The sequence below is a fragment of the Pteropus alecto genome, unplaced genomic scaffold, assembly GCF_000325575.1.
Source record: "Pteropus alecto unplaced genomic scaffold, ASM32557v1 scaffold25, whole genome shotgun sequence".
Lineage (NCBI taxonomy): Eukaryota > Metazoa > Chordata > Mammalia > Chiroptera > Pteropodidae > Pteropus > Pteropus alecto.
In genome coordinates this window covers 9,736,695-9,747,898 of record NW_006441955.1, presented here as the reverse complement: position 1 = coordinate 9,747,898, position 11,204 = coordinate 9,736,695, and the positions used below count along the sequence as shown (strand labels likewise).

At 44.7% G+C, this 11,204-nt stretch overlaps 1 protein-coding gene across 1 annotated transcript; it reads left to right on the top strand.

The window, feature by feature from the left end:
• Positions 1 to 6,767: 6,767 nt before the first annotated feature.
• Positions 6,768 to 8,988, top strand: TACSTD2 (tumor associated calcium signal transducer 2). Its single transcript, XM_006919256.3, has one exon. The coding sequence runs from the start codon at positions 7,299 to 7,301 to the stop codon at positions 8,265 to 8,267; it is 969 nt and encodes a 322-aa protein (XP_006919318.1). The 5' UTR covers positions 6,768 to 7,298; the 3' UTR covers positions 8,268 to 8,988.
• The last annotated feature ends 2,216 nt before the right edge of the window (positions 8,989 to 11,204 follow it).

Sequence of the window (11,204 nt, the reverse complement as noted above, 5' to 3'; positions counted from 1 at the left end):
CAAGATAGATAGCCATGGAGTAGAGCAGAAGGACAAATCACAGCAGAGGAGAGGGCTGGGGTTCTTGTGTCCATGGGAACAGTGGCATCAGAGTTGAGAAAAAGCGCCTACTGCCAGGAAGACAGGAAGGTTCTGTCCTGCTCTCCAGCTTTGGACAAGCCATTAACCTTCAGTAGGCTGGACTTTCTTCATCTGCACAGTGCTAGTAATACCTATCTGCTTCCCTAAAAGGATGAGTTCAACCAAGACATCACACAGTAAAACTGTGAGTTGTTGGATAAAATTGAAGTCCCATCTGTTATCACTTGGATTCAGTTAAGAGACTATTTTGGTGTTCTGATTCAGCAGGTGAGGTTGAAAAAAAGGTTGGGATATAGTTTGAACTTATACACTAGAGAACTTCTGCAAAAGTGTGGTGGAGTTTTAAAACATTTGGGTTCAGAAAATTCAGAAAATTCATGTAGCAGCATGGTATAACAGAAAGAACATAATCTCCGGGACCAGACAATAAAGAATGTGAATTCTAGCCCTTCCATTTACTGTCTAGTAAATGGACAAGTGCCCTTTTATCTGAGTTTCCTTATTTCTAGAGAATCTGTAACAGAATCTATCTCATTTAGATGTTGCAAAGATAAAGATAACCCATGATAGGCTCTCAATAAATTGTAGACATTACCGATATTACCCAGAAAACATCTGTTCCTAGAAAAGAGGAAATTGGCATGTAGCAGGTAAATGACAGTTGGGGTCATACCTACCTTCCTAGGCAAAGGAATAGAGAGGCGGGGGAATAGGGGCAAACCCTTCCTTCACAACTTCCAGGGGATCCTCTGCTGGTATCTCCCGAGACTGCCTGGTTACCTAATGTCACTCGGTGAACTAGGCCACTGATGGAAACAACAGCACAACCTAGGGTGTGAGTTTGGCACAAGAGGAAGGATGAGGGAATAGGGATATTTCACCTAGAGAAAAGCAAGGGAAGAGGCAGGAAGGAGAGAGGAAAAGAACTAGGGGACATGAGAACTGGCTTCAAATGAACCTCTGAGGAACCATTGAGTGAAAGGTGAAGATCACTTACTTTTTATCACTCCAAGAATGAAAATTTGGATTCGTTTGTGAAAATTACAGAGGCACAGAATTTTCCTAAATATTTATGACAAACTTTCTTGTAAAGTTGCTTGGGACCGGAACGAGCTGTCTTGCGGGGAAGGATGGATGTTTCATCAGCCCTGGTAGCACATAAGCACCTGCTCAGGATTTGGTGGAAGGATTCCTCTCTTCGGGTGGGAGACTGGAATAAATGACCTCTAAGATCCTTTTCAATAATTCTAAGGAGCATCACTTGGACCAAGATTGCCCAGCTAGTTTGGGGGTGGCAGCGCGCATCCGAGACCTCTCACCATTGGCCTCACTTCCACAACAGCTGAAAGTGCTTAGAAACATCAAACGCCTCCACACCCCGCTACAGGTGTCACACGTCACCTGGCCGGCCCTGGGAAAGGAAGCTCCATGACTCATAACCGTGTGGTTGGAGAACCCTAGCTGCCTCAGGAATGTTGTGGCAAGATTTCTCAAACTCTTCTCATTTGTTGCCAAATCTCTCAGGAAACTGATGGGCCCAAGAGCCAGTGAGATTAACTACAAAGTAACTACGAAGCTATTGGGTGTTTTATTGGCTTTCCCCTGAGGGTAAAGCCCTTGGAAAAGAAGCCGACTACCCCTAGAGGAAGAGACCAGACTGAGAGGGGAGCCATTTAAGGTTTGTAGCTTGTGTCAAGGAAATTGTGTCTCAACGATCGCGGAGAAGATCCTGGACAGGAGATCAACACACTTTTCAAGTGAAGTTCTCGTCACTTTTTAAATCCTGATGAACTATAAAAACCAAGCACAACCATAGCTGTCACAGCCAACTGCTCATAAAAGACTGAGTCAGGCCCCACCCAAATGAGCAAGCATAAACAGAGAAACTGTTGTCTTTCTGAAAAAGTGAAAAGATCAGACATTCCGTTCCCTAGGCAGCCTAGACCCAGCCAAACTCAATTTACCATCCAAATGTCTTTGACCTATACTCTCTCATTTACAACTCTTTAGCAAGAGACTAAACTGTAATAGAAAAGTGTAAATGTGTCACCAGACCAGGGTTCAAATCCCTCCTCTACTGATTCCCAGCTATGTGACTTTAAGTCTCAGGTTCCTCATCAGGTGAATGGAGACAAGAGAAATTATTTTGTAGAGTTGCTGGCAAGGTTATAGGGAATTTATTAATTGCCTGGCACAATGATGGTGATCAACAAATGGCAGTTCACATTAATAATAGAAACTATGGAAATGAAAAAAAAAAGACATATAGAAGCAAAAACAGAAACTTTACCCAAAATACTTGTTATAAAACTTAATTTGAGAGATTGACTTGATTTAAATTTTTTTTATCATAAACATTTTAATAATAGCAAACAAGAAGATACAGAGAGTGTACCCATCCCCTGGCTCTTTTGAATTCTAATATTTTACAATACTCGAGTCATATTTTTAAAGAAATAAAATGGAAGATAGAGTTATGTACCCCTTATCTATTCCATTCTCTGCACCCCACTCTCCAGCCTGGGGCTGACTTTTCATTTTTTCTGTGGTTTGTTTCTTGGGGCATTCTTCCTCCACCTTGAGCTAAAAATCACCACAGCCCATTTCTCTCTCTGCATTTGCTGCATTCTGGCTGAAAGATCACCTGCTCCCTCTAGGGCTCCAAGCTCCCTCCCTGGAGGAAGAAAATCCCTGACTGGCCCCTGGGCACTGTCGCTTTCTCAATGGCTTCTCCTTATAGAGGCAGAAGCTGACTGTGGTCAGGCCAGACCGAAGAGTGAGGGCTCTCCCAACATGGCCCAGGCAGCTTCACAAAACATTTCCCCACTGAATCCCCACAATGTCTCGAAGAGGTAACCATTGTCCCTGTTCTACAAAAAAGGAAACCAAACGGAAGAGCCTGAAAGTGACCTGGCAGCAGAGAATTGAAACTGTTTCATCACAACAAAGCAAAACCATGGGGACCAGTTCCACTCCAAGGCAGGGGAACTGGTGGTTAATGGCATAAGTCATAGGGTTTTCAAGTGTGGGCTCACTGTTGCGCTCTATACAGTTAGCTATGTTTCGCTCTTCTTGAAACCAGCACCTTCTAAAAAATATTTGTACAATTAAGAGAAAAAAAGAAAAATGAAAGAAAACCCGAGGAACATGAGATGAGACTCTAACCTCTGCACCCCTTCAATCTTCTTCCATTTTTGTTAATTTAGATGTACAATTGCAGTCAGGAGACCTGGATTCGAGGCCTGATCTCACCACTTATAAGCATGTGACCATGAGCAACTCCCCTTCTCCCAAAGCCTCTGTTTCTACATCTGTAAAATAGGCATAATAATATCTTCCCTGTCTACTCCCTGTGGGTGTTGTAGGGATCAGCAGATAAGGAAAGTAGATATTATCTATTATCTGCATTTAGATATTTTCCATATTCCTGCACTCTGGGGGTCAGGATGATGAGGACTCCCAGGCAGCTCCCCTCCCTAACGCCCAGCTCCATAGACCTGATCTTCAGCAGTTCTCACAATTACCAGCTTTGTGCAGAAACCTTTAATGATCTCAAAGCAACCTCACATTCCTGAGATGGCTGATAATAATAACTAAGATTAATTCTACTTAGTATATGCCAAACATATGTTGGGTATTTTCTATTCTTTATCTTGAATCATTAAAATAATTATGGATGGTAAGTTTTTTTTATTAATCAAAAGCAGTTTTATTTTTGTTTTTTGTTTTTATAAATCACACCCTGAAATATGAAACTGATATGTTTGTATCAGTCTTATACCAATGACAGATAATCAACACCAGTTTAGAAAACAAAACACAAAAATAGATGAAGTATGAGGTTCAAGAGGGGAAAAGCACATTCTTAATAAAAAGATGGAAAGTCTTTCCTTTTATGGATGTTGGGGAAATGTAGGCACTATTACCCCCATTTTATAATTGAGGCTCAGAGAATGACATAAAACTAGAACTTGAGGCAAAGTCTCACTGGATCCATAGCCTATTTTCTTTCAACCGCACTAAACTGCTTGTCTCTAGAATTCCTGCATGTTCTTAGACTCATCAGACCACATTCTTCCTCCCTCCAGTCACAAGGCTAATAAAGTTTAGGATCATGCATAAAAGTGAAAATAACACTCAGGGTAACATTGTTCAGTCTTCCTTGAAGTTGGGTATTTGGAGGGTAGATTAGAGTGGGGACAGAGGTTTATGGCTGGGGTAGGAGATGAGAATTGGACTAAAAGAGAAGTATGGAAATGAACAAGAACACTCCTAGGAAGAGTATATTGATACCACAACATTCTGGGCACAACTCAGTGTTAATTAATTAACCCAATAAATATTACTGAGTGCCTAATATATACTGGTGCTGAGGCTACAATCTCAGGTGTGCTTCCTGCCCTCGATATACACCTGACAAGTCCAACTTCATGGAATGCTTTTGTTAAATATTTAAAGATTAAAAATAAATAAATAAAGACAGAAAGCTAATAGTGATATTTTGCTCTCCTAGGCAGGGACAGGATGAAGGGAGAGAGAATCAGAGCTGGGGCTGTGCTCACTTAGTAAACTCATCCTAGTGTTTGGGTGCCTGTTGGGAAAAGACTGGCAGAACCACAGAATTTAAACTGGTGGGATGGGGTAGGCATCTTTGGCTCGCCCCACCTTCCACAGAGGATATTAAGAGCAGGCTCCTTCTATCCCCTTTCTCCCAAAACTTAACATGGATGGAAAAGACAGAGGTTTGGAGACCTCTGAGCACTAGCCATTTGGGATTACTTAGCTAAGCAGTCAAAGACATCTTTTTGTACATTCCCCAGTTCTGAGAACCCTTCCCCATCAGCTTTCCTCTTGCCAGCCTGAGACCTGTTGGAATATCAAGCAGGTGGCTATGCCAGTTACAGAGGATTGTGGCTACCATGGAAAAGTGAGAAAATAGGATATTTTAAAAACAAAAATATAACCTAACATTTTTATAATGTTTTACATTATAAAAAGCTTTGCCATCTACTATCTCATCTATTTGGATTTGATTATCAGAATAACCTATGAAATAGATGCTATTATCTCTATTTTAGATAGGTATACAGAAGCCCAGAAAAGTTAGTGTTGCCATTATAGTATGTTATAGGAAATAAGAAAGTATAGAGAAGGGCATTCCCCTGAGTGAAATAGGGAGGGTATATCAGGGAATGCTTCCTGGAGGTGACCCAATGGCTACAAACCAATTTTATACTAATAGATGAAGAAGGGGAGACTCCTGGTAGATGACTGTACAAAGGCTTGAAAAGAGCCTTTGAGGAAGACTGGAGAGGCTGGCAGGAGAAAGATGAAGATGATGATTATGATAGTAACCATGACAGCAGCTAACCCTTATCTATGCTTACTAAATGCAGATACTGTTAGAAAAGATAGTGTTCTAAGTGGGTATCTATATTCTCATACCTACCTTGTTAGGTAGGTACTTTTATTATCCCCATTTTACTGATGAGTCAGCTAAGGCACAGAGAAGTTAAGTAGCTTGCCCAAGGTCATATATGATGATCTTGTGTGCTAACTTAAGAAGAATGAATTTTATCCTGGGAGCCAAAAGCACCTTCCACTCTGTGCTCAAAGGGGAGATGGGCACAGATCTGAAATTTAGAAAGCCTTCTTTGACACATGGTGGACTGGGAGTTGGAGGGGGGAAAGAAACTGGAACCTGAGTAGACTAAGAATCTGAATAGAGAGAGTAGGGGTAGAGAGCAGTGGAATATTCCCACATGCCTGGTGCTTGTTTATAAGATATTGCCCCACATGTGTCTGCTTTCTCTACCTGCAAAGGGAGAATAATATATTTCCACCTACCTGCCTCAGGAATTCCTTGAAAATTAATGGGGTAGATGCCCGGCTGGCTTTCATGTGTTAAACAACACCCTCTTACTATGCCGGTAACGCTCTGAACATATAAATTGTGCTTTGACAGAGGACCTGGGATTAATTATAGCTTGTTAATTATTATTAACCTTACCAAAGCTTTGAAACCCTGGACTTTCTCAATGATTCAAAAAAGAGATTCAAAAGAAACTCCATTAAAGTAAGCCACACAGTGTCAGACAAGCAACTTCCCACAGGCCCATTCTTTATTTGCAGTGGTTCAGTGACCTATATGAGACACAGAAAAGAGAAAAGCAATGATTTGTTCTTTTAGAATCAAATTGTACAAAGAACTCTTTATAGTCTTGCTGGTTCTTTAAAAAAAAAAATTGTTCCTTTTCTTCTCCCTATACTGAGTATATGCATAAACATTGTGTTTGTGTGTTTAGGAAAGAGAAAATGTGGTTAACAGAACTTCTAATAGATTCGACACCAGGACACCTGGGTTCTACCCACGATACCATGAGTAACAGAAATGCTTTATAACCTGTCTTCAGATCTGCACCATTCCGTCTCCACAAACATTTATTTGAGGTCTCATTAACAGCCAGGCAGAGAACCAAAGACTTCTCCCAGGAATCTGAGAAAAATGATGGCTGAGAGACTTTAAGTCTCCACGCCTCAACTTCATCACCTGTAAGGACTGAGGTGAGGATGGGATAGTGTTTGTGAACTGTAAACTATAAAAATCTGTGCTATTACGAGGACTGGGAAAAGAGGAAGTAAAAGAACTTAAAGCAGGAAGTTAAAGAACTTAAAGCAGGAACAAGGGCTGGGAAAGAGGAAAAAAAGGAGTAGGGGATAGGGGACAAAAGCGTGACAGTCCCGCAATAGTTTTCAATGCAATTCCCGAGAATTCCAGCCCAGGAGAGGGGCCAGGACCCCCGTTCAAAGTACTCAGCTAGAAGCTGCGCCTAGGGCGGGTCCCTCCACAGGTGGGGCCAAGAGGGCCGGGGGCGAGTCACGGGCGGCTCTTAGGTGAGTATCGGTTCTCCTCTCTCAGGCTTTCGGTCCAGAGAAGGGAGGGGCAACCTCCGCTCCCCTGATCCTATCGCGGACGGCGCAGGGCGTGCTGTGCCTTCTGTAGGACGGGGACGGGGACGGGATGTGTCACCCAAATACCAGAGGGTGAGTTGGCGGCGGAACCAGCCGGGCAGGTCCAGCGGAGTATAAGAGCGAGAGGGAGCGGCCGGCGGCAGAAGCCTGGAAACTGACTCAGACTGCAGAGCCGGAGCCCAGCAAAGCCCCTGAGCCCCAGAGCCCCGTCCGCCCGCGTCCCGTCCGCGCTCCTAGGCCCCATCATGGCCCGGGGCCTGGGTCTTGCGCTGCAGTCGCAGCCGCTGCTTTCGCTGCTGCTTCTGGCGGCGGTGGCTAGCCATGCTGCCGCTGAGGCCAACTGCACGTGCCCCACCAATAAGATGACCATCTGCAGCCGGGACGGCCCCGGAGGCCGCTGCCAGTGCCGTGCCCTCGGCTCGGGCTTCGAGGTCAACTGCTCCACGCTGACTTCCAAATGCCTGCTGCTCAAGGCGCGCATGACAGCCCCCAAGCACGGCCGCTCGCTGGTGCGACCGAGCGAGCACGCGCTCGTGGACAACGACGGCCTGTACGACCCCGACTGCGACCACGAGGGCCGCTTCAAAGCCCGCCAGTGCAACCAGACGTCGGTGTGCTGGTGCGTGAACTCGGTGGGGGTGCGCCGCACGGACAAGGGCGACCTGAGTCTGCGTTGCGATGACCTGGTGCGCACCCACCACATCCTCATCGAACTGCGCCATCGCCCAGCCTCTCGCGCCTTCGATCACTCGGATCTGGACGCCCAGCTGCGGCGGCTCTTCCGCGAGCGTTACCAGCTGCCCGCCAGGTTCGTGGCGGCCGTGCACTACGAGCAGCCCACCATCCAGATCGAGCTGCAGCAGAACATGTCGCAGAAGGCTCCCGGAGATGTGGACATCGCCGACGCTGCCTACTACTTCGAGAGGGACGCCAAGGGGGAGTCGCTGTTCCCGGGCCGCGACGGCCTCGACCTGAACGTGCGTGGCGAGCCCCTGCTGGTGGAGCGGACACTCATCTACTACCTGGACGAGAAGCCCCCCCAGTTCTCCATGAAGCGCCTCACGAGTGGCCTCATCGCCGTCATCGTGGTGGTCGTTTTGGCCCTCGTCGCCGGCGTGGCCGTCCTGGTGATCAGCAACCGAAGGAAGTCGGGGAAGTACAAGAAGGTGGAGATCAAGGAGCTGGGGGAGTTGAGACAGGGACCGAGTTTGTAGGTACGGGCAGGGCTGGGGGCGGGTGGGGAACGGGGTTTCTGCAGGGTCCCAGACCAAAGTGGATCATGCTTCTTGAATCTTGGCCCAAAGGAAACATTTCCGAATTTCCTGCCTCTTCCCAGCCCGCCAAGTTTAACAGATCCTGCTCTCAGGGTCACGTCTCTTTCTGACTTCTGTCTTGAAAGAAGCATTTCTAAAATGCCTTCCCTTTTGGTCCGACAAGAAACGTGACTCAAAGAGTTAAGGAAAGTGTGGCATAGGGTTATATGTAAGAATCAAGTGTCTGTATGACAATCCAGCATCTTCGTAAGTGAAGCAATCGATGTTGAAAGCTTAAATGCATTTAGATGGGAAACAGCGCTTTTACTGTCTTGGGTTTAAGTTATTTAATTAGCTCCACTTGTATCATGGCCTTCCTGATGAGGCCAGTGTAGTATCCTTCTTGACCGTCGTTGTATTTACCAGCCACATATGCTTGTCACGGAGAAGGAAGCCTGTTTCAGCTTCCTGAACACATTTTAGATGTCTTTGTTTGAGGGCAGACTCTGCCCCAGAAACTCAGCGTCTAGTCTTCAGCTCTGCCTTGTTACAATTAGTAATGTTTCTTTTGTAAAATGTTTGTACATATGTTGTCTTTGATAATGCTGCTGTGATCTTTTTTAAAAAACAAAACAAAACAAAACACGAATTTAATAAAATATGGAAAAGGCACAAACTAAAAGATGGAGTTGGTGAAAACTTGCCTCCGGTTTATATCACTTTGGTCTCTAATTTCCCATGACTCGGATTTCTTATTTCAAATTCTAATACTTTTTTTGTAGGAACGGAAATTTCATATTGCCACTCTGGTAAACACCAGAGCTGCATTAACAGGCTGGTATAAATACCGGTGTTTCTAAATAAGATTATTTGAAAGTCTCTCTCGACTGCAGGAGGAGAGGTCTGAGGGAGGTGACTAGAACTAGCTGCTATTGAAAAAGGGGACTAGCCTTAGGGTTATCTCTAAATGAGAATTCTCTAGTGGAGAATGAAAACTACCTTTGTTTCAGGAGCTGCATCTCTTTTGAATCCTTGTCCTGTTCGGAAGTAGGTGGTACTATATCCTTTTAGCCCTTGGCAATTTACTTAATCCTAAAGTGTGTGGCTCTGAGAGAGGTTTACTTTCCCACATTGTTAACAGCCAGCCAGCCAGCCAGTCAGTCAGTAGTGAACTCTATGCTCAGGCTGTGTGTGTATGTGTGTGTAACTCACAGAAGGCACAGCCCATTCCACACTGCCAGCGTCCACTAACATTGTTTTCCTAAGATTTTACTAGTAATGTGCTTTAAAAATGTGTACTTCTTACTATCTGTAAAAACCAGCAACTTGCCTGTTTTATGCTTATCTCCTTGTTTTCACTCATTTCACATTGATTAAGTGAAGCTAAGTGTGCTAAAAGGTCTCTGTAAGGTAGACTACAAGTAAACAAGTTCCTGTAATTCTTGGGAAATTGCTGCAACAATGGGCATGTAATAAAGGAGGGAGCGGTTGGTATATCCAAGAGCAAATAGCTAGATGCAGGACTTCAGTTTCTTCCTCCAGCCCCTATTCTGTGTTCTATGCCTACCCCTCCGGGACTGAAATACCAGTAAGAATTGTGGGGAGGTAGCTGCCTTTACAACCTGGGGCTGTGGCTGGTGTGTACAGCTGGCTGAGTGAATACTTTATCACCAGAGATTTCTAAATCTGTAACCACTCCTCCTAGGCTCCAGACTTCTCTTAGGCTCAAATGGGGTTTAACTCAGGGAGAGGGCAAAAAGGGACTGACTGCCCCGCAGAGGGAAGGGTTATGGAAGTACCTGAGGTCAGAATGGGAACCAACCATAACAGTGAGTGAGGCGCCACTCTCTAAGTGCCCTAGGCTTCCCTGAGTCACTGAAGTGTCTTAGCCGAAGGAGCCTTGGCAATCACCTCTAACCTAACACCTCATTTTTCAAAGGAAAGAACCAGTGACTTCTCAAGATTGTTGTTTCTGTGGCACAGCCAGAACTAAGTGTAAAGTCTCTTGATTCCTTATCCAGTATTTTCACTGTCGTTTGCCTAGAAAATAAGCAGATTAAGGATGGAGTGGGAAGCTGAACAAAGGAAAAAGCCCTGAAAAAAAAGCCCATTCCTTCATCAGAATGTCACTTCTGGATAATTTCTAAATTTCTGCGTCAATTCAGGATTATGAGGCCTTGCATTTTGTTGCACTTAATAGTTCACAAATCACTTTCACAGGTATCATCTTTGAGACATTGGCTTACTGAAAATAACCCAAGTTTTGACAAACCTAAGTTCAAATTCTGCTCTCCTGGGTAAATCTCGCTCCATTTAACTCTCCTCAGTTTTCTTGTTTGTTGAACGAATCTACAAATTTCCCTACCACTATTGCAAAGGTTAAATGAGATAATTGGTAAGAGTGTCTAAAATAATCTGGGCAATTAGGGTTCAGTATATCTTAAATTTTCTACTCTCCTATAGATTATATTCATTTCACATATCAGAAAACTGAGGTCCAAAGAGGTTGAGTAACTCATCATCACACATCTTCCAAGTGCCAAAGCCAGGCTTTAGAGTCTTTGTCTTTGGCTTCCTAGTCCAGGTTGCTATCCCGTGTGCAAGCAGGTTGAGACACCTTTCTTATTCCCTTCTACCAAGGAAAAGCTCCTCATACTTCTGTTGGGAAGCTCAGCTTGCTTCTGGGGACAGGAGTCTCCAGAAGCCGTCTCCACGGTCTTTGTCTCCACCTCCAGGATTTCCCCTTAAAATTTCCATTCACTGCTTTGTGCACAGGCCTGGGACTGCCCTTGGAAGGAATGTGAGAAACAGGTGTGACTGACCCAACAGGTTGCAGCTTGTCTTCTGAGCCCCAAGGCTCATCTGATTTCTTTGTTTTGGTCACTGGGGCTTTCTTTT